Here is a 21,715-nt window from a genome sequence, read left to right on the forward strand (position 1 = left end):
TTTTGTTTTTCAAAGAATCGAAGGTCAGATAAGACAGATACTTAAGAGAATCTTTTTGTTTTTCAAAGAAATTCTAGTAGCACATCGAAGTAAAGTATCACAGTCTAGAAGATTTATTACTCGCAGCGACTTACCGAATTCTCACTTCGTCAATCGTTCTTCTCATATAACGTTCAGTGTTGGCGTGTTAAGTGAAAGCAAAAGAACACGATTAAAAAAAAACATCAAAGGATTAGTGGACAATCCAAGGTGGCGTGAGAAGTAATAACGACGGAGGCTATCACAACTGAAAAAACGGAAACAAGTGATTTACATCTGTTTTCTACATGGATTGCTAAAAAAATGGGAAAAAAGGCATGTAGCCATGTTTAACTGAAAAATTTAAAAGAGCTTTTATTTGGTTAAAATCCAGGTTGCAATATTTAGAACTGTACACAGAACTCGCAGGAAGGGCCTGATTTAGGAATTATTACACAGGCACAGAGTTTAAAGCAAGGAGTTTATAAGTAGATGATCTACGAAGATAAGTAAACTTTCGCGAACATGGGCTTAATCCCGTGGTGAGTGACTATAGGTGTGACACAGCGGACGGAAGCGACCACTGAAGTGGCCTAACTCGTCAGTGGCTGGATGAGCATGGGTCACGAAGTCAAGGATGGAGCAGAACGTTGATGGAAGTCACTCTTCTGTCATAGACAAATGCCAGCATTGTTTCAGCGATCTCCGTGCCAGGACCACACAATTGAAACCAAGAAACTACATTGATTGGCATCAGCGGCCGACTCGCGATCTCAGGGACGTAACAAATAAATGAAATAATGCTGTAAAAAGGAGTTGGAAATTAAAAGGAAGCTTAAACAAATATAAGATGTTTACTTAATTTGGGAACAACCCCCCTCCGACTGCCTACTATAGAACGGCTTTGGTAGGGAAAGTATGGGAATAATACATCCGCAACAAGATCAAATGTTGACCGAAGGCGAAGCTAGTAGTCAGTAGTCAACAATAGCTACTTCCATGATTACACACCCTAAACATATGTCAAATTCAATCGCATAAAATAAGACCACCAAGTAATTCCTGAGTAAAGAAAACAAGGTTTTATTATTGCAGGTTCATAAATACAAGGTCAAAAACATTGTAAATATGAGCTTCGTAAACCGACAGCTGCCTCTACTGCAAGTCCTTTGCGCTTTTAAAGATGTGGATGTCGTCCGGATACATTCCTTTTCTGACTGTCTCATTGTTAAAAACCCTGGAATAGTAAAGAAAGTATTTGATTTTCCATCATATTCACACTGAATGAAAATTTAATACGATGTAATTTAAATTAAATATAAAACCTACCAGACAATATTTGACTGATGTAGTGTATATCTAACGTACAACATTTTGGATCATCAGCCCAGCAGGTAAGATCTTGATAAACTAGAAAGTCTCTGCAAACTGATGTTTTGTTGGTGACCATTGTCTGCTGATCGATTTCGCAGGCAGGAGTTGGAGTATAATTTACATTAGTTTCCAGTTGCACCTTCAGACTGATCTATCCACAGGAATCTAAATCAGAAATGAAAGAATTACTAGCAGAGATCAACCATGAATTTCTGTGTGTCCCACATATAAATCTCTTGTTTCTTTTTATATGTAAAACATTCTGGGCAACCAATTTTAAGAGTGGTGTGCCATTGATGATGCCAATAAATTAACAACAACAACTTTGACGATGATGATCACAAGCAGCGGTCGCAACCGACCAGCAGCTTCCTCGTTTCATGATGGGTTAAACAACACACAACCGTGAGGCGAAATTTCGTGAAACATCGACAAGGACAACCAATTTCTATGAGGGGGGGAATAAAGAAAAAAAAAAGGCTGATGCTAACGGCAATTCACACAACACACTGTGGAGAAATTGTAAGGGAACTGAACACCATCCGTCGTTTTTTTTTTTCAGGGTTAATCCGTGCGGTGATGGAAGAACAAACCAGAAATGAAAATGTCGTCGTCTCGTTCGTTGTTTTTTTATTGTTCATTTTTTTTTGGGGTGGGGCTTCGAAAATTCTTGTTTCATTCACGCACTAAATTTCTTCACATTCAAACAACTGGCCGCTAGCTTAGTACACGCACGCCTCGGAATCGTTTCGAAAAAGGATCTCCTTTCGATGGAGTTGAAAGCCATCGGTAAGCCATCGGCTGTTGAATGTTGATAGAGACTTATTAGAGACCCCATCTTTGACCATGGATGATTGAGTTGAGTTGTGAGTTTGTGAGTTGTGAGTGAGAGAGTAGGTGCGTCTCCATGGATCCGGTGTTGCCGGATATGGTAGACATCATGGTCTTCTGGTTGAAGAATGAAGACCCTTAGGCCTCAACACCGGCGGGATTAATTTCTTTTGATATCTTGTGTGGGATTTTTTTTTTTTTTAGTAATGGGTGTGAGAGTGGGATGTGGGGTTTGAGATTTGTGTGTTTCATTTTATGGCGGATGGCGGCAACGTCTGGCAGAAGAGGGTGGGTATAATAGTCTGCTGGTCTCATTCGTCACGTAGTCGCCCCCAGGGAAAGAGGACGCACGAGTAGATCGCTGCGGAGTTTTTGTCGTGTTATTGTTGTTTTTGAGCTGGTTTTTCTGTGAAGTGTTTTGATTTGGATGTGAAGATTTGGCGCTGGATTGATTTAGAGTAGATTTCTGGATACGGCTTCCAATGGCTTGATTGATTGTGTGCTGCCACTGTGTGCTGATTCCAAATATGGAACCTTCCGATCGCGTAACTCGTTCTGCAACCCGTGGTTACTTTAAATGTGATTCGGAAAAAATTATCTCTGCTGATGTAATCGCGAATATTCCGCGCTTGTTGAGCATTTCAGAACGGGTAAATTACGAACATTCTCCGAACCAAGAAACACCAATTGCGTTAACGGAAGAGACTAAGTCGGATTTACCAAAAGACTGGACTGATCAGGTTTATCTTCTTGTGTTAAATTAAAACTTCAAGTCAATCTTCTATTTAACTTTTCTCTTTTAATTTATTACGTAAAGGATACGTACAATTTCCAAAACAGCTCCAAAGAGAGAGGCAAAAATTTCGATGAAATTTCAACAGAAATTCGCAAATCGTTTTCCGATTGCGTGTTTTTTTATTACCGGACAAAGAAGGTGACTGATTACAAGAAGCTTGTTGCTGAGGGTTCGATTTCTCGCAAAGCTGATACAGCTGTTCGCAACGTTTCTGATGCCCGCGTGATTGCTGTTACTGGTCGTCAACGTTCTCATATTTCTACTATCAATAAACGTCCCAATGAACGTCCACTAAGTAAGATCATTTATCTGTTTGTGTTGAAATTAATTCATTTCATTTTCATTTGTTAATTTTTGCCATTCACAACTTTCTGGTGGATGTGATGATACTTTCATTCGTTCATTGTTAAATTTTGTTGATTTGTGAAGGCTCATCATTTTCCACCGTGTCTAAAGCCACTTTTAGTGGCCCAATGCAAGGTTCGGAAAAAGCTGTCCGTCAAACCAGATCTGTTACTAACGGTAGTAAGTATGATTTATCGACAAGTGCCTCGACTACAGTTGCTCGACATGCAGCACAAGTTTTCCCGTATCAGCACTCACTTGGTAAGGACATCTCATGTTTTCTCACATTGGAATTAATTAGTCAATTCTTTTAATTGTTTTGTGTGGATACAAGTGTTGCCTACAGGATTTGACGATACTGCCAATCGTTTAGTGCAGGGATCTTAATTTTGTTTAATTATTGAGTTTCTTCAATCATGTTATCGGTCATTTACCCTACTTTTCTAGAACGTTGTCTAGAACCTGTGACGCGAGTTCAAGTCCCACCAGCTATGGCCATCGATTCTCCTACGATGCCCGTTTTAAGGCTGCTTCATGAACATGGGGATGAGTTCTCGCTAGACCATTCTTATGAGTCCGATCGCTCTATGCCCAACTTAGTTCCACTCTCACCTCCATCTACTCTCACCGGTTCTTCTGGATATGCGTCGACAGCATTTTCTCGACCTGCAGCACAAATTTCCCCGTACCGATACTCACTTGGTAAGGACAATTATAATTAACTTATACCATTTTTCCGTTTCATTCTTAAAATGAGCTTTGGTTAGGATCGTTATTTTCTAGTGGACCTTGTGAGGAGCGTTCAGTGCATGGTTCAGACGAGTACACTTTTCGTGAAACTAAGACGTTCACTGTTTTGAAACGTAATTCGTCAGAATGTGGATCACCACCATCACGTACTCGACCTACTATATTAGTAGCCCCTTACCGACGCCTACTTGGTAAAGATGCAAAATTTCAACTTCTTTAATTTTCTTATTCGTTACTTAACTCGACTTGACCTATTTTTCTAGAACGTTGTCTCGAAGCCCGTGTTGTAGTGACGCGAGTTCAAGTCCCACCAGCTGTGGCTGTCAAATCTCCTACGATGCCCTGCTTGATAAGTAGCTAGTAGCCTATGTGAATGATGAGCTATCGGTAGACCATTACTATGATTCCGATCGCTCTATGCCCAACTTGTTTCTATTCTCACCATAATTTTTATCTTAAACCGTCCCACAAACTATGAAATTTCTTTTGCAACAGTCTTGGAACATTATTTTCAACAAAATTGTACTTGTTGAACTTCGTTAAATTTTAAAATTTTCACATATGGTTAATTGGTTACTTGCTTGATTTAGGTATTGAACATAAATTGTTTGACTATTATTTGGTTCGTTTTCCGGTGGGTTTTTCTCAATGAAATACAACACAAAATATGAGATTCTTGATTTGGTTAAAAGCGATGCAATTTGGACAACTAAATTTGGTGAACAATAATTTATTTGAGAGAAACATTTCCCAAAACACAGACACAGTTTATACTTGAGACTACGGAAACTATATGCATGATGAGATCGTTACGATGGGCGTCAGGACGGACGAATTCACGTTAAAACGTGTTTAAGATACTTTTCGTGTATGTTCAAAGGGATAGGTATGGGGACAGGAATGGGTAGCGGGATCAGATACGGGATGCGCAGAACAACAACATTGGGAGGAATCTCTGGAGTCAACAATTTTGTATGATTTATTTCTTGTTTATTTTCAGTAGATTCATTGATGGCTTCTGCCGTCCTCTCATCAGGCGGTTTGGTGACTTTCGTCGATGATTGCTCTACGGCAGGTTCGGATGGCATTTTGTTGGATTCGATTACGGGCGTAAATGAAATTTGGTCTTCGCGATCAGTAGAACGCACGCAGGGATTCTTTGGTGGTTTAAGTGAACGATTTAAAGCCAAGAATTGTGACTGTAGAATGTACGATGGGACCATATGTGGTGGATAAGGAAAAGATGGCCATGTTGTTGCTGGGCATGGCAGAGTCGGCGGGGGTGGTGGAATCAGGTTCCGCGTGTAAATCGACGTTTTATGTTGATGACTACTCGAATGATGTTTTCGGTGACTCTTACCTTTTTTCGACAAAGGAATTTCGACTAGATTCGGTTTTCTTTTGACTGGTTGGTCACTGCGACGTGAAGAGTGGACTAGATTCAGCGGGATTTCGCAGTTTTTTTCTTCAGGTTCAGAGTCAAATGAAGCTAATTCGGTTTCTTCATTGCATTCAAGTTTAACGTTGATCGGATTATCGAGCTGGCAGTCGGAGAGCCACAAATCCGGCGTGATTAATATACCTGTCGACTGTTTTTTTAGATCGATCGAGGTACCGGGCGAAGTCTCACCCTTTGAGCCGGGTGTGGCACAACTTTGTACGCCCAATGAGCTGGCCTCGGCAACAAAAAGCCTCATTTTATATTGGTTACGGCACTTGTCGGTGCAGAATTGCAATTGGCGCTGGCCGTCGTGGAGATCGACATAGCTGACGGTATGTCGAACGTGTTTGCACCAATCGCAGACCTTTGCCCGCTTAAAGGCCGCCCGTCGACATTGCGAAAAGCAAATATCTGAACAAAACACTTTTGCAGGACCAGATCCCTGGGTTTCGACGTGTCCTCGAACACCGCCATCTCCGATCTCGCTCGCTCCACACCAGGAACAATTCCCATCTGAATTTATTGATACAAATACAATTATGGATCATTTTATGAAATTTATGATAAGTTGGTATACCAGGGTGAACGACTTCGATAACTGATGGAGTGATTGGGCGTTCCGTTGGACTGCTGGATGGCTGGTTAGTGCTACTGCTGCTGTTACTTCCATCCCAGCTTAAAAGTTCCCGTCGACCTCGTATACCCTTTAATAATAAAAAAGCAATTCAGTGATTACCTAACCTGATTTATGAGGTAGCCTAATAATTTCGAAATAAATTCTGACATAACCAATTTGTAATAGACCTAATGATTAGGTACACCGTTACTGCTAAGGTTGGGCTTCTCTCCATGGAAACGAGTAAACTGAGCTGCAAGAAGCATCCAATCACTGTAACCGAATATATATGCGGACTTGGTGACCGATACGCATCCAGTGTCACAAGATTTCTTTTATTTCTCATACCAAAATAAGTCAATACTAAGTCAGTAAAACAACAAGAAAGGAATGTTTTTTAGCAAGATGGTGCTGATTTGAATAATAACAGCCGCCGCTACTATACTATATACCAGCTGATTAAGATTGTGATTAAGATCCCCGGTACCACTAGCTACACATACATTGGCTAAATTGTTCAATGAAACTAATTTCGCAGATCTTAATTAAATAATCTTGACAATAATCTACAGCCTTAACAAACCGAGTCTAAGAATGATGACAGGGGAGTTCTACAGAGGCCTATAATCTGTGTACTCTTATGGATATACGTATTAGGCAAGTCGGAAACAAAGAAACGAAATACGAGTAAACATTCCATCAATTCTAAAAAGGTTTCAAGTTCCGTTACACGACCGGTATATAATAAAAACAGCAAGGAAACTGGAGCGCAGCATCCGTACGGATGCCTAGTGCAAGTTTCCACTACATACGAACGACGTCTTAATCAAATTGGTCTCTTTTTTCTTTGATGTCTTACATGCAGATAAGTTACATAGTCCTTTTGGCTGTTTGATACAAGAGTCAACCGTGGGCATACTATTACCAGTTTCCCTGACCGGACTTGGGTAGTACGGGGATCGAATGTTACGTGCCCGTCAGAACATCAGCAGGTAAACGTATATGCGCATTCACTTAAAAAACTAAAGCAACAGTTTGACTGAAACCATACACTTTTAAACATTGCAATATACGTACAGTATATACACTAGTGTACATACACCGGTGTATTACGTGCTCACAATAATATCAAATTACGCAAATGACTCCAGCCTGCAGAAATGTAAGTATATTATTACAAATTCATTACCCTGGCTATTATAATAATACGCTTGCACCAATTGAATTGGACAATTGCACTCGGAATCTGAGGAATTTTCCTCCCGGAATAGGCCTAGATTTTGAAAATACTTCTCAGTTGCGACCTTTTTAAAAAAATTTGACTACATCTTACTTTGTTTAAAACGTAAAAGATTACATTCAGGAAATGAATATTGAGTGCATGCATGGGTATTTTTAGATGGAATTGAGGAGTCCATGAAAAATGATGCGTCTGTGACTAGACAGCAGCAAGCTACTAGAGAAATGGTGCCAAGAAGGGCCGAAGGGCCCATCCAAGTTTAGAATTGCTCGATCTTTGTGGCGCATCCTCTTCTGGTGAGCGCGGTTATATAGCAAAAAAAAAAAAAAAAAATGGTTCGGTTGAGAGGGAAAGTTCTACAGTGGAAACTGATCTATCCCGATTGAATTACATCCACACGTATTTCCAGCAACACACTCGCTAGCGCAATAACAGTATATAGTCTGGCCATAGTGGACTTTAAAAATAGCATCCAAATGGCTTTCTCGAACCGGTACTACAGGACATTGAAGAAATCCCAACTCTTTTAAAAGTCCGTATACAGCACAGAGTGTGAAAAACTGCTTTGACATTTATAGTTGTCTGTTATGAGAGTAATCGGCCCATAGTAATGGTTAATCAAAGCCCTCGAGTCCTTTCCAAGGTAATTAAAAGTGCACTACGAACTTGTAAACTCAGCAGATACAGTAAGGTTGATTCACAAGTTTCATTGACAAGGAAAACGCAAAAAAAAAATAGCAGGCAAATAAAACAGAAGGAAAAACAATAACAGAAAGAGGGACGGACTCTGTTTGATATTAGTCTTCCACTTACTCCTCAGATGGAAACGCTAGCAACGTGGTTACAAGGTATATTGTATATTATACAACAGGTATACCAACATCCTGATCACAAAATCGACTCTGTAGTCGCGAGTGTGTGCCCTGCAGCCGCTGCAATTCAATCCGAGGTGATCTGGTGTCATTACGCAGCGAATTCGGCCTCTCGCCTTTCACTCGTAACGAGATCTCAGACCTGGAAACCCGAATAAACTTCCCTACTCCCACACGTTACGTCTACCGGAGTACACTGCCGAATTCACCCTAATATACTTTCTGTTCTTAGCTCTAAAAAAAACTATGCCCTGCAAAAACTTTCGTTTGCATCGCTCGGCAATATTTTGTCTTACTAAAACTCGTATGCCATTGTTTTTAAAAATTTCAAATGAAAGTGACACATCACTTACCCAGGACGTATGCGATTGGGCCATTTTAAGCTTGTACTTTTGGGTTGAATGAAGATCGTGGAATTCAAATGATGGCTAAATGAAAAGAAAAGAAAATTAAATACGAATCACAAATGCTCCAGAAAGCGAAACGTGTACATACGTTTTAAGAAAAGAGCGGAGAAAGTTACATCTGGCTCGTGTTGGACAGCCGCTCCAACATCACTGACTGACGGCGTCGAATAGGGAAAGGATCTCTTGTGCGCGGTGGGTTAACCTACTTGGAGTATTCGTCCTGCATCGCTTGGGCGCAGGGTGCACCACAAGCCTAGTAGGAGCTTCTCAAATGATGTTTAATTTTTGTCGTTGAACTATAACACCTTGGAATAAACCATTAATCTGGATAGAGGAAAGGGGAGGGATTAACTGCTATGAAAGAAACGAAAACGAACCACCTAAATAATAGAAAGGGAGGGGACTGCGGAATTCTCGGAAAAAAGGGTAGGGCGCTCCAGGTGGGGGGTGTCAGACATGTGTGCCTTCATTGTTATAACTGAAAGGAAGCAAAAGAGTTAAAGGGGAGGGCGGAAGGATGTGTGTAGGTAGGCGTGTTGAATTCCTGGAAACAGGGCTCTATCATCAATTGCCTTTTTGGACTGGTACTCACCTGTCGTCCCTTTTGCCCAATGACACCACGGGGTTTTTTCCCCCCTTTCTTCATCCGCTAACAAATGGGTTCCGATTCTTGCAGCACGATTGTGGTTCAAACTTATCTCCATTTACCTTTCCTCGATGTTGTTACGCGACGCATTTTAATGATGTTTAAAAATTGCGATTCTACTCTTCTAACTACACAAATCATGTTACCAACTGTTGCCGTCAATTAATTTCTTCTGGTGACTCAAGAGGAAGGTATGCTCTCATGTTATCAAAACATTAAAGAGGCACAGATGAGATGAATCGGCGTCTCTAGCACCACCGACGTATTACTTACCATCTCTCGACAGCTGGATAGGCCTAAAGGAAAATTAAGAAGGATGCCGACTATAAACCAGTTGACATGTTTTCAAGACGCGCGTATTCATTACATGGAGAACACAGCAGCGTATAAGTTTGATCAATCTTAATTGCAGCGTTTTATAACTAGCGTACAATGGCAAGATTTCAATCCTTCGCTTTCACAACAAATATAGCTAGCGTTTCCTTCTATATATATAAAGTAATTAAACATCGTCAAAACTATTTTGAAACATGAAACTGAAACTTGTTTGGAAAGACTCAGAATATCGCAAAATTATTCTTCTGGATTGCGACAAACGTCAAAGAGATAAAGCTATTAATGTAATATAATAGGCAATTAACCCAACTCTATTAACTGTATTTACCCATGATCTGCTAACAAGATGTGGAAAATATTCTTTAATAACAGCACATTTACAACTTTGGTTCAGTCTTTTCATCCTTATTAGCAGCCAAGTGTTCATGTTTTGGTGGATGTTCTAAGATCTTATCAATCAAGCCAAATTCTTTGGCTTCTGCTGGTGACATGAACTTGTCACGCTCCATGTTGCTCTCTATTACAGACAACTGCAAGCCAGTATGTTTGCCATATAGCTGATTTATCTGCTTTTTCAGTTTCATAATTTCTTCTGCTTGGATTTGAATATCTGTTGCTTGTCCCTAAAACATTAATTTGATCTTAAATTGGAAACAAATATGAAAAAATATTAATATCAAGTACTTGAACACCACCAGATGGTTGATGGATCATGATTCGAGAATTTGGCAGTGAGTATCTCATTCCTGGGGATCCTGACGCTAACAGAAGGCTGGCCATACTACAAGCTTGCCCAACACACCAGGTGGCAATTGGTGGAAGAACATATTGCATTGTATCATAAATACCCAATCCTGCTGTTACTGAACCACCTGGACTATATATGTTAAATGTTATCAACTCGTCTACAAAATCCATAATAATATAGATATTTGAATACCTGTTTATGTACATGTGAACTGGCTTTTTGTTGCTTTCTGACTGAAGGAACAGCAATTGAGCAACAACTAGACTAGACAAGTCATCTGTAATCTAAAAAAAAAAAAAATAGTAAATTGTGCATTGTTTGAAAGACTAATTCGATTACCGGCCCCATAACGCATATGATTCTTTCTTTTAGCAACCTAGAATAAATGTCATAAGCCCGTTCTCCTCGTCCAGTTTGTTCAATGACAATGGGTACTAAAGGATACGTGAGCTGTGCACTGGCATGAAATAAACGAGTACTTCCCTACACAACAGATAAATAAAATCAGAGGGTATATTCAAATTTAAAAATATTTCTACCGTCACGCATTTTATTAAAGATTTAGTCAGCATTGTAGGTTGGAAGTTTTCCTTGTTGTTTTGATAGATCTTAAAATGTTACAAAACGAAAACTACAAGTGGTTGAAATTTTCACGCTAGATGGCTATCAAGGACTAGGACATCTGGCGGCCATCAATAGCAGATCAAAATGTAAACAAACAATCAAAATTTTGTATGTAAGTCGATGTAAGTGATCAGTAATCAGATAAGCAAATAAGATCAATCAACATGCTCAGAACTAATACTGTTGTTAAAACCATCTCTTCAATGCGTCGGAGTTTGGCCCAAAGTCAATGGTATACTAGATCATATGCGGTCGGAAACGTAAATGTTATAAAGGTAGCCTAAACCGATAGACTATATCGCGTGAATTTTCTGTAACTTTTTACCTATTCGTTTTGCGTATTTTTTTCCTCTCGCAAAATACATACATTAAGAAATATACACCTCGTCGTGCAATGATGTATGTTCCTGGGAATGACTGGAAAAAGATTAATAAGATTCCTTCCTTGGAAGCTGATAGTTTTATCCTGGACTGTGAAGATGGTGTAGCTTTGAACCGGAAAGTAAGTTGGTATGGGGCATGTCTGACTGTTTACCTCATCTGTTAGTCTAACTGTACTTTTTCAGGAAGAAGCCAGAAACAACATTAAGAAAATTTTCCAAGAACAAATATTTCCAGAAGGGAAATCTGAATTGTCTGTAAGAGTGAATTCAATAGACAGTGGTCTTTGCAAAGCAGATTTAGAAGCTGTTCTGAAGGGCCCAATTTTCCCATCAACACTTCATCTCCCCAAGATGGAATCGAAAAATCAGCTTGATTGGCTTGCGCAAGAACTAGAGTCCCTTCTGGGCAAGGAACATAATATCAAATTGATTGTGTTTGTAGAGTCAGCCAGATCTTTACTTGATATGAAGGAGCTCATTCAACACAGTTTTACTTTGATGAACCAAGGAGCACCTTTTACTCTAGAAGCTGCAATATTTGGTTCAGATGACTTCTGTGCTGATATTGGTAATCATTGGGGAAATTTACAAAAGATGTAAAAAATATACGAAGTTTTTTTGCTAGGTGCAACAAGAACACCAGAAGCCAAGGAACTTCTATACTCCCGTCAGTATTTTGTCACTTGTGCCAAAGCCTACCGTCTACAAGCGATTGACTTGGTGTACATCAATTTCAAGGTTAGACGCACTATAGAAATCTATTGCTCAAATAAAAAAAATTTGCTATATAACTCCCTGTTGATTACCTTTTTCCTTGTAGGATATCGACGGTCTATGGACCCAGTCAGTGGAAGGTGCTCAAATGGGTTTCACGGGAAAACAGGTGATACATCCAAGCCAAATTGAAGTGGTACAGCAGGCCTTCAGTCCATCGATTGAGAAGATGCAATGGGCTCGCGAACTCATTCAATCCTTTGAAGCACATCAGCAGTCTGGAAAGGGCGCATTCACCTTTCATGGACACATGATCGACATGCCTTTACTTCTACAAGCCAGAAACATTCTTCAAATGGCAGAAAATCTCAACCAGTAATATTAATACACAATTTATATTTCATAGTCTGAAAATGTATATTATCTTAATGGACTTCACCCTAAAATTCTTTTTACCTTGATCACTAAATTACAAAAAAAGATGAAAAACTCCTGCTTTACATTTGAACAATAATTTTACCGTGCTTATGCCCTCCTTTCATTTTGGCATAAGCTTCTGGTAGTTGATCGTAGGAGAACACACTATCGATGGACGGTTGCAACTTTTAGAATCCAAAACAATTTTTTAGAAAAAAATCATAAAGAAACGTAGATCTAAATTATTAATACCTTCTTCTGTCGGGCTAAATCAACCAGTTGCGTGAGTGCAGTTGAGCTTGGGATAAAATAAGCCCATCGCAATGTTTTACCCTCTATTATGGCTGTAGAGTTTGCAGCCAGTAAATCCAACCCATTCTTCATCAATCCTCCAATCATTCCGTGTTCGTCAAAATTTCGCAATGTAGGCGGAGATAAAGTTACGTACTTAGCGTTTGCCCAGGGTTTCAACAGACTGTACGAGAACTTCTCAGTTCGACCAGTACAATCCAATATCACATCAAACCTAAGCAAATAAAATTGACGGAACTGTCAAGAGCAAATAAACCTATACATGTGATACTAACCCCCCAAACTGTTGTAACTCAGAATCTGCTTCAGGAGAGGTGTAGTCAACTGCAAAATCAGATCCTAATTGCAAAAGAAAAGGAATTGCTTCTGAGGACCCTGTTGAAACAACCTATGCCAGGGACCAAATGAGAGGGATTTATAATAGAGCATGAATTATGTTTCAATCAATAACATAATATCTTATACCAATGTGCCCCAATTTTTCAAAAGCTGTATAGCTATTGTGCCAACTCCTCCAGCTGCTCCAAGCACAAGCACCCTTTTACCTTTAGAGCCAATACATAGCTCAGCAGTGATACTTAATGCTGACCAAGCAGTGAGGCCAGCATAAGGAATAGAAGCTGCTTCTTCCATGGTCAAGTTTTCTGGTTTGTGTTTCATGTTGCATGCTGAAGCTACAAGATATTCAGCATGGGATCCTGGTAAGGGAGGTTGAATAACCCCCATGACTTCATCACCAGGTTTAATTCCTGTGACACTTCCACCCACAGCTTGAACAACACCTGCAAAGTCTCTTCCAGGATACGTTAATGGAAGATCCTGATTATTTGCCATTTGTCTGAATACACTTGATTTCAGTTTATTAAATTTTTCAAAAACCTGGTGGCCGTAACCCTCTGAAAAAAAGAAGATAACTGGACATAAGTTTGAATACAATGATAAAAAGTGATTTACCTGTCATCATTACATCAAGTGCATTTACTGATGCTGCATTCACTTTAACTAAGACATCATTTGGGCGTGAAAGAGGAGGTACTTCCACAGTATTGATCAACTTTAAAGATTCCAATCCACTGTACCCACAAATTTGCCAAGCTGACATGGTATTTGGTAAATCTGTGAATTCATTTGGTTTCACAAATGAACTGAGTCTTCGAATAGATGATTTTAAGAACATTATGTCAAGTCCCAATTGGTACGAGTGAATCAACGTTTTGCTATCGTTTCATAACAAATACACGTGTGGAACATGAACGTTACTGTCTTGTCGTCTATTATTACATAACAAACCACACAGCGCTCCGAGTGGAAAGTTATTCAACTATATTTTTACAAATTTCATTTAGTTGAATTCAATTTGATGAAAAATTTGAAGAATTATGGCGTTATTTTGCGAGAAATTCTCTTTATTTTTGGTCTTTATCTGTGCTTACTGCTTAGAGCCTTGATTTTAGTATATTTGAAATCAAAGAAAGCAGCACTGGCAACCGGGGAAGATTCAAAACAATTTTTGTTTTGAGACGTCTGCTGGTGTGCAAAACCAAAACCAGGCAACTTTTAACAATATTACACGGGAATCGGGGAATAAATCTAATAAATCACATAAATGTTGCATCAGTTAAAAAATGGAAGCTGCACTGTGCAAGAACTTTATGCGCAATGTGCAAATCGTGTGCAAGTGATTAAGAGTTTAAACGCTTACATAAGAGTGACAGATGAAGTTAGTCAAGTACAGCTTCAGGAATCTACTACGAGATATTTGAAAGGTATTACAAAATTATGTTGATTTCTTTAGTCCCCAGCTAAAAAATAGTATTTGTAGGAACAACCAGACCGATGGAAGGAATTCCAATTGCTATAAAAGATAATTTTTGCACAAAGAACATTACAACTACATGTGCTTCAAAAATGTTGGAAAACTTTGTTCCAACTTACAATGCAACTGTTGTTGAAAGATTACTTGATTCAGGAGCTATATTGATGGGGAAAACAAATTTGGATGAATTTGGAATGGGGTACATACATTTTCTACAGCATTTTTAATACAAGTTCTCACTGAATCTATATGATATGTTGTTACAGATCAGGAACAACTGAAAGCATATTTGGACCAACAAAAAATATTTGGGGGTCCAATTTAATTAGCAAGGCAAATGTTATTGATAATAAGGTATCAGGATCTCAATCAGATGATTTTTGTATTGCTGGTGGTAGCTCAGGTGGTAGTGCTGTTGCTGTTGCTGCTGGATCATGTTCAGTGTAAGTATTCAATTCTTAAATGTATAATGATAAGATAGACTTTATTATACAAGTTTTAATGTAATTTTGTTGTCCCACATGACAGAGCTTTAGGGTCCGATACTGGCGGCTCAGTTCGTAACCCTGCTAGTTATTGCGGCGTCGTCGGATTTAAACCGAGTTATGGGTCCATTTCTAGATACGGCCTAATTCCCTTGGTTAACTCCATGGATGTTCCAGGGATTTTAGCACGCACCGTTGGCGATTGTCGGTCTGTTTTTGGTATGCTATTAGCTGCAAGTAATTATTTGGTGAATTCGTTTCACCGTTCTTTCATTGGTTGAACAGAAGTTATAAAAGGTTGTGATCCCAAAGACTCAACGACACTCCAACGGCCGTTAAATAAGAGTAAAACGAAAAGAAGCTCCAATAAGTTCGATAAATTATGTGTGGGGATTCCAAAAGAATTCTACTGCCCCGGATTATCATCTGAAGTTATTGACGGTAACTTTTTGTTTAGAAAATTACACGAGTTGTCACTAACTATTTAAAATTTCTTCTTTGCTGGGCGGTTGTTGCTTCGGAATTACCTTTAAATACTCAGCGTGGAAGGATGTAGCTGATCTGTTAGAAAACAGCGGATTTCGTGTAATTCAGGTAAATACAAGTGCTTATTTCTACTCTAACAAATTCTGATCCGACTTGTGCTAGGTGTCACTTCCTCACACTTCGTATTCTATTGCCTGCTATTCTGTACTCAATCCTTGTGAAGTAGCTTCGAATATGGCACGGTATGATGGACTACGATATGGCTATCGTGCAACTGGAAAGGACTTGAACAGCACTGAAAGTCTTTACGCGGCCAATCGATCACATGCCCTCAATCAAATTGTGCGCGGACGGATTCTGGCAGGAAACTACTTCCTTTTAAAAGAGTAAGTTCCCCGTCTTGTTTTTGTGAAGACCGCTCTATGCTATATTTACTGGTGAATTTTTCTAGGAATTACGATAAATATTTCGTGCAAGCTCTAAAGCTACGTAGATTGATTTATGACGATTACATTAAAATGTGGAGTACTGGTGTCGACATACTGTTGACGCCCGTCACCTTGTCTGATGCGCCATTGTTTTCAGAATTCACCGAAAAGGATTCTCGTGCTCAATCTGCAGATCAAGATTATTGTACGCAACCTGCAAACATGGCTGGAATACCAGCATTGAGCCTACCCGTCAGATTATCGAAGCGAAATTTACCTCTAAGTCTTCAACTAATGGCTCCTCATTTCGACGATGAAACGCTGCTAGACGTTGCTCATCTGCTCGAAAAAGAACTAAATTTTACCCATCCAACAGTTAAAGTAGCATAAGATCATGTTTCACTAGGTTAAATAAATTATCAATACAATTTATAAAGTCAGATTAGCGCCATAATGAAGTTTAGATTACATTTTCTTACTGCTAACCTATCCAGTACACAAATTTTTTAATTATACACAATAATAATCAAATCTAATTTCGTTGATGAGTTGTAATGTTCAGCAAATTTGAGATATCACAACATCTTCAGTCAAAGTACTTATCCAATTTGAGTCGTGGAACTATGTTCATTGCCTGAAGCTCCTGAAATAAAAGTTTACAAGCATAGGGAATACGGATAGAAGAGACGGAGACGCTTGACTTGCAATAATGGCACCAACCAAAATAGCCCATCAGTCCGCACTGGTTGCAAACATCGACATCAAAGGCGTCACTAGATATCATTAATCGCTCCAAGATCAACATGCTAAAAACAAATTCAATACCAACTTTAAAAAATTCTCTTTGAAGAGCACGAAATATTTATCAAACCTGGATCCGTATGCGATAAGGCAATCTCGTTCCATCTCGCCAAGACGTAAACCACCTTCACGGGCCCGACCTTCTGTCGGCTGCCGTGTGAGTACAGCTCTTGGTCCACGGGATCGTGCGTGCATCTTATCCATCACCATGTGCTTCAATTTTTGATAGTATACCTAGAAAATTACAAGGAGGCACATAGACGAATTAGGTGGCAATTCAATTAAGGTCGCTAGTCGTTTAATTACCGGCCCGAAATAAATATAAGCAGACAGTTGTTCCCCTGTTGTACCAGACGTCATACACTCTTTGCCTTGGTAGTTGTATCCATGCTTAATCAATTCTTCACTAACATCTTGCACCTAACACAATATTCGAATCAAATGATTGTAAAAAAACGAAGATTCAAATTTAGTGAACCTTAGACCCTCCAAACGCAGTGCCGTAGTGGAATTTGCCTTCCAAAACTCCGGCCTTTCCCGCAAGCAGTTCAATCAGCTTTCCGACCGTCATACGTGATGGAAATCCGTGGGGATTCATAATGACATCGGGGCAAATTCCTAGCTCCGTAAATGGTAGATCTTCTTGTTCAGCAATAAGTGCTGGAGAGAGAGAGAGAAAAAATATAATTAAACGGACACACACAAAACATACAACAGACACTTACCAGTGACTCCTTTCTGTCCATGTCGACTACTGAATTTGTCGCCAATCTCAGGACGACGAGTCTGTCGTAACTGGATTTTTATTATGTGTGATTCTTCTGCATTGGAAGAAAACATGACTTTTTCCACGTATGACGGAATTGCCCCTTTATAACTGAAAATAAGATTTAAAAAAATTATGAAATCTAAAGATTTTTAAAACAGTAAAATGCACTACGTGATAGGGACATCGCGATATTCGGGCAGAGGAACAGCCGCAGGCGCTCCAGCAGCGACAGTGACCACGGGAGCTGTAGGCATAGCTTTGTTGATCAAAACCTAATGCAAAAAAGTTTAACATAGTTCGGTTTGGTGAATTTTTTTCTCTTAATACCTGCTTAGGTTCAACAGGTTGACCGACTGCTGCGAAACCATCCGCATCTAGAATGTCGTGCTTCCATATGGGCTTTTTAGATGCTGCATCAAGTATTGGACCATTTACACGATCAGAGCTCTGATTGTTGTACCGCTTCAAAGCGCATTTAGCATTTTTGTAAACCAAACAGCGTCCATAACCTATAGCGAACATAACAAATTTAATTGCATTTAGAAAAATAATGTAACTAAGTAATTTTAGAGCATAAGTAAGTACCTCGATCCAATGATGCTTTGTTCAAAACAGTAGCGTCCTCAATATCGAAACCTGAGTAGCTCATCACTGCAACCATAGCGTTTTGTCCAGCAGGGAGATTCTCAAAGTTAATGAGTTCAATCGTTCGAGTTTTGACCATTGGCTTGTGGGGGTACACCAAATTGTAGAGAAGCGTATCAATGCGATTTCGTTGATTGCAGGCAATAGTTCCCATTGCTTGTTTTCCCATGGCACATTGATAAGTGTTACGCGGACTTTGGTTGTGATGGGGATACGGGATCAATCCAGCGCATACGCCTAGCAAGGTAAACGGTTCAATTTCAAGATGAGTGGTTTCTTCGTTGATGTCGGATTCGTATACAGCAATGTTGCTGTCATTCTCCTCGTTCACGTCCAAGTATTCAATCAATCCATCGTGAATGAAGTCTTCAAAGGTTCGAAAGCTATCTGCCAATTCTTGCATGTGTTTATCGGTTAGGGCTGCTTTCCCTTTTCGGACGATTATATAAGGTCTACAAAATGTTAAATATTAGGAATCAACTTACAAAGAAATTTGAAAGGAATAATAATTACCGGCACAAACGACCGCCATCGGAACTTATATAAACGGAACGCGTTTGGAAATGCGGGTAGATCGACACGAATGCATTGATGAAGCCATGGCGTCGAGCCAGTTTGAAATACCGGATCAACCGCAGGTAGTCCTTGACCAACCCGAGAATATTACCTAAAATGACAAAAATGTAACAAATAATTCTTTTAAAAAGGGCGATTGCGTACCATTAAGGAAAACTGTGTAGATGCTTGGGTCACTAATTTCCTCGCCACTGAAAAGGTTAATATCTTCGACACCCATATTTTGAGCGATCCGGCTGATGGGTTCTTCCTCGGCTTCAGTTGTGATATGGGTCATAAGTGCGAGATTTTTCACGAGCCCACATCCCTAAGAACAATTAATAATTAATATCACGCCGATTGAACAATATTTCCAGGTGTAAGAAACAAATAACAATCATTACCTCCCCTTCTGGAGTATCTGACGGGCAAAGCATACCTTAACGAACAACAACAAAAAAGGATTTTTTTTTTTTTAAATGCTGACAACGTCTAAAGAATTCAAGTAAAAAGTTTTACCCCATTGAGAAGGTTGTAAAGAACGCGGTCCCGACACCTTTCGCGTCTTTTCGAACTGAGAATTTACACGTGTCATCATCCCAAGTCCGGAAATATACGACAATCGACAGAGCATTTGAGTAACACCTTGCCGATCCATGCGAAAACGTTTGATGGTCCAATTCCCCTAAAAAAATCGAAATGAATTTCGTGACGAATGGAAACCAAAGAAGGAGAAATATTACAGTGGCTATGGCATTTTCCAATCCATTTGTTATGTGGTCTGTCCGTATGTGTTTGATAACATCAAACTGAGCTGCTTTAATCTTCGGAATGTTTTTGTCCGCAATTTGTTTCAATTCAAAATTCATTCGCTTAAACAAATCCTCGAACAGTAGGGAGAGAAGTGAACCGGCTAACTCCAAACGCTTGTTACCGTAATAATCACGATCATCAACAGAAGTTGGGTCATTTTCAGCTTGAATAACTCGACGAATCATTAATGCGAGATACATAGCCTTTGCTTTGAAATTAAAGTTTTCCACCTATAAACGGTTGAAATTACATTAAATATAGTTCATTTTTAGCTAGAACAAATGGTCTTACTGGAACATGGGCTAAAATAGTCGTAGCAAGGGTCTCCCTGGCTTCTTCGGTTGCTGTTTTCTTCGGACCTCCAAAAAACCGTTTCTGGCGCAATTTGTTACCCAGATGTCTATTAAAATCGGAGAAAGAGCAAGGGAAGATATAGTTATCTAAACTATTGTGGCTGACAACATGGCTAATTTCTTCGTTTACCCTAGAGCTTGTTGTTGAGTGAAGATGGAAGCTCGAACGCACTCTTCTAGTGAAGGGGCGAATGACGTCATCACACGATCATCAGTACCGATCATTTGGACTATTTCTTGATCAGACACAATCCCCATGGCTTTAAACACTATAGCAACCGGTATGTCCTAGAGGAACGGTTTCGTTATTTTTCAAATATTGAAGTTTATGAACGTTTTAATTTACATCTTGGAAACTATTTTGTTTCAGATAGTATTTCCCTTTGTTAACAACGACGTTGGTACGCGTCTTCGTTCCATGGGTACTGCTGGTGACTTGACAAGACATATTTCCTTTCCTATCCTGCTCGACGATCATGCGATTTTTTGACATTTGCTCTTGAATTAAAATTACCTACAACAAACATTATAAGAAAAAATACAAAAAAGCTAAAGAATAATTACTGAATACTTTTTCATTTCCGCGAACAATAAAATATCCTCCACAATCATATGGGCATTCATTCTTTTTCGCCATCTCCGCGGGTGAAATACCAGCTAGTGTGCAATTTGAGCTCCTGAGCATGATGGGCATCCTCCCAATTGGAATTCCATTACGAACAATCCTTTGTTGCCCTCTGGTATATTCAATATCCACAGTAACTGGTGCTGAATACGTCATATCTCTCAATCTGCACTCATGTGGTGTGGTCAGCCGAGACTAAGTCACAGAAAGAAGTTAGCAACATAAGAAATGGTTTCTTAAAACATTGAGTAGCTTTACATGGTTCATATCTTCAATCGAGTCTGGCTTCCCCACATGAATATCCAAATATTTGATGTAGAAGGTTTGGTCAGCATGACTTACAACTTTTTCATTGGCTTTCACAATCTTCTTAATATCTACATTTATAAAATAGTTGTAGGAATCAATGTGCTGTTTTACAAGACCTTTGGTCTTGAGAAATGCTGGAACAAGCTTCCATTTTTCCTGAAAACATAAAGAAATCAGGTTCAATGTTCATTGATACAAGAAAGAATTTTGGTACCTCAACAGCCTTTATTGGTTCCAATAGTTTTTCCAAATCCGCACACACATCCCTGCTCGCTTCTCCCATTTCCCCCAAATATAAAACAATTAAGTTCTAATAAAACCCCTCAACAGAATTTTTACTGGTAAAATGGCGAAATAATATTTGTTAAAACGTTGAGCCGTGGTGTGTCTATTCTACGTTGATAAAAATGTGTTTTGCTAAAATGTGTACTAAGTACTAGAGTACCAAGTGCACGGCGAGACAGGCTGACGACATGTGATGATGCGAATTAAATTCTAGTTTCTAGCAGACGCACCGACCATTGAATTGAAGCGCCAATACTACCGCACTGTCATCTATCGGATTGATTATTCACCAGCAGTTGTTTTGCTAGGGCCTAAAAACGTAGAGATCCTACCAGCTGATCGACCACACAATTTGAACTCCTGTCAAATTCTTCAGTACTGTTCTAGTTCAGTTGTCTTTTTTTCACCAATTAGATAAAATCAAGGGATAAAATGTCTCCTATTGGAATTCACCAATTTTCCGGAAAAGTTCTAG

The 21,715-nt window shown here is 39.4% G+C and overlaps 6 protein-coding genes and 1 long non-coding RNA gene across 9 annotated transcripts; 3 read left to right on the forward strand and 4 right to left on the reverse strand.

Annotated features, from left to right (window-relative positions):
• Positions 1-368: 368 nt before the first annotated feature.
• LOC124313900 lies at positions 369-1,025 on the reverse strand. The gene is made up of 2 exons (XR_006911053.1): positions 877-1,025; positions 369-821 (listed from the first exon to the last, which is right to left on the reverse strand). It is a non-coding gene; the product is annotated as an uncharacterized LOC124313900 (long non-coding RNA).
• A 1,539-nt stretch (positions 1,026-2,564) lies between these two features.
• LOC124315017 lies at positions 2,565-4,803 on the forward strand. The gene is made up of 6 exons (XM_046780368.1): positions 2,565-2,963; positions 3,041-3,314; positions 3,449-3,625; positions 3,812-4,066; positions 4,132-4,305; positions 4,378-4,803. The coding sequence occupies exons 1-6, from the start codon at positions 2,751-2,753 to the stop codon at positions 4,473-4,475; spliced, it is 1,191 nt and encodes a 396-aa protein (XP_046636324.1). The 5' UTR covers positions 2,565-2,750; the 3' UTR covers positions 4,476-4,803.
• A 30-nt stretch (positions 4,804-4,833) lies between these two features.
• On the reverse strand, positions 4,834-11,085 carry LOC124315016 (ATP-dependent Clp protease proteolytic subunit, mitochondrial-like). 3 transcript variants are annotated; one of them, XR_006911469.1, is made up of 9 exons: positions 10,960-11,085; positions 10,760-10,903; positions 10,613-10,704; positions 10,357-10,549; positions 10,001-10,295; positions 8,779-9,632; positions 8,637-8,711; positions 6,133-6,259; positions 4,834-6,068 (listed from the first exon to the last, which is right to left on the reverse strand). XR_006911469.1 is itself a non-coding variant. In XM_046780365.1 (5 exons), exons 3-5 carry the CDS (start codon positions 8,658-8,660, stop codon positions 4,951-4,953), a joined length of 1,269 nt encoding a protein of 422 aa, XP_046636321.1. In that variant the 5' UTR covers positions 8,661-8,711; positions 8,779-9,014; positions 9,283-9,627; the 3' UTR covers positions 4,834-4,950. The 3 variants fall into 3 exon arrangements, 2 of the variants coding, with proteins under 2 accessions (XP_046636321.1, XP_046636323.1); XM_046780365.1 differs by lacking the exons at positions 10,001-10,295; positions 10,357-10,549; positions 10,613-10,704; positions 10,760-10,903; positions 10,960-11,085 and having other exon boundaries at positions 8,779-9,014; positions 9,283-9,627; XM_046780367.1 differs by lacking the exons at positions 4,834-6,068; positions 6,133-6,259; positions 8,637-8,711; positions 8,779-9,632 and having other exon boundaries at positions 9,973-10,295.
• Positions 11,086-11,103: 18 nt separating this feature from the next.
• On the forward strand, positions 11,104-12,546 carry LOC124315019 (citramalyl-CoA lyase, mitochondrial-like). Its single transcript, XM_046780370.1, has 5 exons — positions 11,104-11,319; positions 11,418-11,546; positions 11,611-11,995; positions 12,053-12,165; positions 12,248-12,546. The coding sequence occupies exons 1-5, from the start codon at positions 11,209-11,211 to the stop codon at positions 12,518-12,520; spliced, it is 1,011 nt and encodes a 336-aa protein (XP_046636326.1). The 5' UTR covers positions 11,104-11,208; the 3' UTR covers positions 12,521-12,546.
• Positions 12,523-14,161, reverse strand: LOC124315018 (reticulon-4-interacting protein 1, mitochondrial-like). The gene is made up of 5 exons (XM_046780369.1): positions 13,825-14,161; positions 13,336-13,766; positions 13,146-13,258; positions 12,811-13,084; positions 12,523-12,743 (listed from the first exon to the last, which is right to left on the reverse strand). The coding sequence occupies exons 1-5, from the start codon at positions 14,045-14,047 to the stop codon at positions 12,639-12,641; spliced, it is 1,146 nt and encodes a 381-aa protein (XP_046636325.1). The 5' UTR covers positions 14,048-14,161; the 3' UTR covers positions 12,523-12,638.
• A 213-nt stretch (positions 14,162-14,374) lies between these two features.
• On the forward strand, positions 14,375-16,527 carry LOC124314578 (glutamyl-tRNA(Gln) amidotransferase subunit A, mitochondrial-like). The gene is made up of 8 exons (XM_046779774.1): positions 14,375-14,636; positions 14,693-14,885; positions 14,953-15,129; positions 15,215-15,390; positions 15,457-15,612; positions 15,713-15,765; positions 15,820-16,043; positions 16,109-16,527. The coding sequence occupies exons 1-8, from the start codon at positions 14,477-14,479 to the stop codon at positions 16,473-16,475; spliced, it is 1,506 nt and encodes a 501-aa protein (XP_046635730.1). The 5' UTR covers positions 14,375-14,476; the 3' UTR covers positions 16,476-16,527.
• Positions 16,528-16,608: 81 nt separating this feature from the next.
• Positions 16,609-21,454, reverse strand: LOC124314577 (DNA-directed RNA polymerase III subunit RPC2-like). The gene is made up of 19 exons (XM_046779773.1): positions 21,170-21,454; positions 20,905-21,111; positions 20,593-20,841; positions 20,368-20,535; positions 20,152-20,309; positions 19,960-20,068; positions 19,599-19,898; positions 19,375-19,540; positions 19,260-19,294; positions 19,021-19,183; positions 18,814-18,967; positions 18,241-18,752; positions 17,983-18,164; positions 17,827-17,927; positions 17,612-17,763; positions 17,365-17,546; positions 17,193-17,306; positions 16,957-17,120; positions 16,609-16,891 (listed from the first exon to the last, which is right to left on the reverse strand). Exons 1-19 carry the CDS (start codon positions 21,236-21,238, stop codon positions 16,672-16,674), a joined length of 3,405 nt encoding a protein of 1,134 aa, XP_046635729.1. The 5' UTR covers positions 21,239-21,454; the 3' UTR covers positions 16,609-16,671.
• Between the last annotated feature and the right edge of the window lie 261 nt (positions 21,455-21,715).

This window comes from Daphnia pulicaria, chromosome 10 (genome assembly GCF_021234035.1).
Source record: "Daphnia pulicaria isolate SC F1-1A chromosome 10, SC_F0-13Bv2, whole genome shotgun sequence".
Taxonomy (NCBI): domain Eukaryota; kingdom Metazoa; phylum Arthropoda; class Branchiopoda; order Diplostraca; family Daphniidae; genus Daphnia; species Daphnia pulicaria.

Excerpts from the sequence above, each read along its gene's own strand:
- LOC124315017 (XM_046780368.1), top strand. The coding sequence starts at position 2,751 with ATGGAACCTTCCGATCGCGTAACTCGTTCTGCAACCCGTGGTTACTTT. Across the intron at positions 3,315-3,448 it reads TCCCAATGAACGTCCACTAA|GCTCATCATTTTCCACCGTG; the intron begins GTAAGATCATTT and ends TGATTTGTGAAG. Across the intron at positions 4,306-4,377 it reads CCCTTACCGACGCCTACTTG|AACGTTGTCTCGAAGCCCGT; the intron begins GTAAAGATGCAA and ends CTATTTTTCTAG.
- LOC124315016 (XM_046780365.1), bottom strand. The coding sequence starts at position 8,660 with ATGGCCCAATCGCATACGTCCTGG. Across the intron at positions 6,260-8,636 it reads CCCAATCGCATACGTCCTGG|GGTATACGAGGTCGACGGGA; the intron begins GTAAGTGATGTG and ends TTATTATTAAAG. Across the intron at positions 6,069-6,132 it reads TATCGAAGTCGTTCACCCTG|ATGGGAATTGTTCCTGGTGT; the intron begins GTATACCAACTT and ends CAATAAATTCAG.
- LOC124315019 (XM_046780370.1), top strand. The coding sequence starts at position 11,209 with ATGCTCAGAACTAATACTGTTGTTAAAACCATCTCTTCAATGCGTCGG. Across the intron at positions 11,320-11,417 it reads GAAACGTAAATGTTATAAAG|AAATATACACCTCGTCGTGC; the intron begins GTAGCCTAAACC and ends ACATACATTAAG. Across the intron at positions 11,996-12,052 it reads TGACTTCTGTGCTGATATTG|GTGCAACAAGAACACCAGAA; the intron begins GTAATCATTGGG and ends TTTTTTTGCTAG.
- LOC124315018 (XM_046780369.1), bottom strand. The coding sequence starts at position 14,047 with ATGTTCTTAAAATCATCTATTCGAAGACTCAGTTCATTTGTGAAACCA. Across the intron at positions 13,767-13,824 it reads ACTTGATGTAATGATGACAG|AGGGTTACGGCCACCAGGTT; the intron begins GTAAATCACTTT and ends TCTTTTTTTCAG. Across the intron at positions 12,744-12,810 it reads ATTTAGCCCGACAGAAGAAG|TTGCAACCGTCCATCGATAG; the intron begins GTATTAATAATT and ends GGATTCTAAAAG.
- LOC124314578 (XM_046779774.1), top strand. The coding sequence starts at position 14,477 with ATGTTGCATCAGTTAAAAAATGGAAGCTGCACTGTGCAAGAACTTTAT. Across the intron at positions 15,391-15,456 it reads CGATTGTCGGTCTGTTTTTG|AAGTTATAAAAGGTTGTGAT; the intron begins GTATGCTATTAG and ends TTGGTTGAACAG. Across the intron at positions 15,766-15,819 it reads GCGGATTTCGTGTAATTCAG|GTGTCACTTCCTCACACTTC; the intron begins GTAAATACAAGT and ends GACTTGTGCTAG.
- LOC124314577 (XM_046779773.1), bottom strand. The coding sequence starts at position 21,238 with ATGGGAGAAGCGAGCAGGGATGTGTGTGCGGATTTGGAAAAACTATTG. Across the intron at positions 19,295-19,374 it reads TTTACAACCTTCTCAATGGG|GTATGCTTTGCCCGTCAGAT; the intron begins GTAAAACTTTTT and ends TTGTTCGTTAAG. Across the intron at positions 18,753-18,813 it reads GATGGCGGTCGTTTGTGCCG|ACCTTATATAATCGTCCGAA; the intron begins GTAATTATTATT and ends AACATTTTGTAG.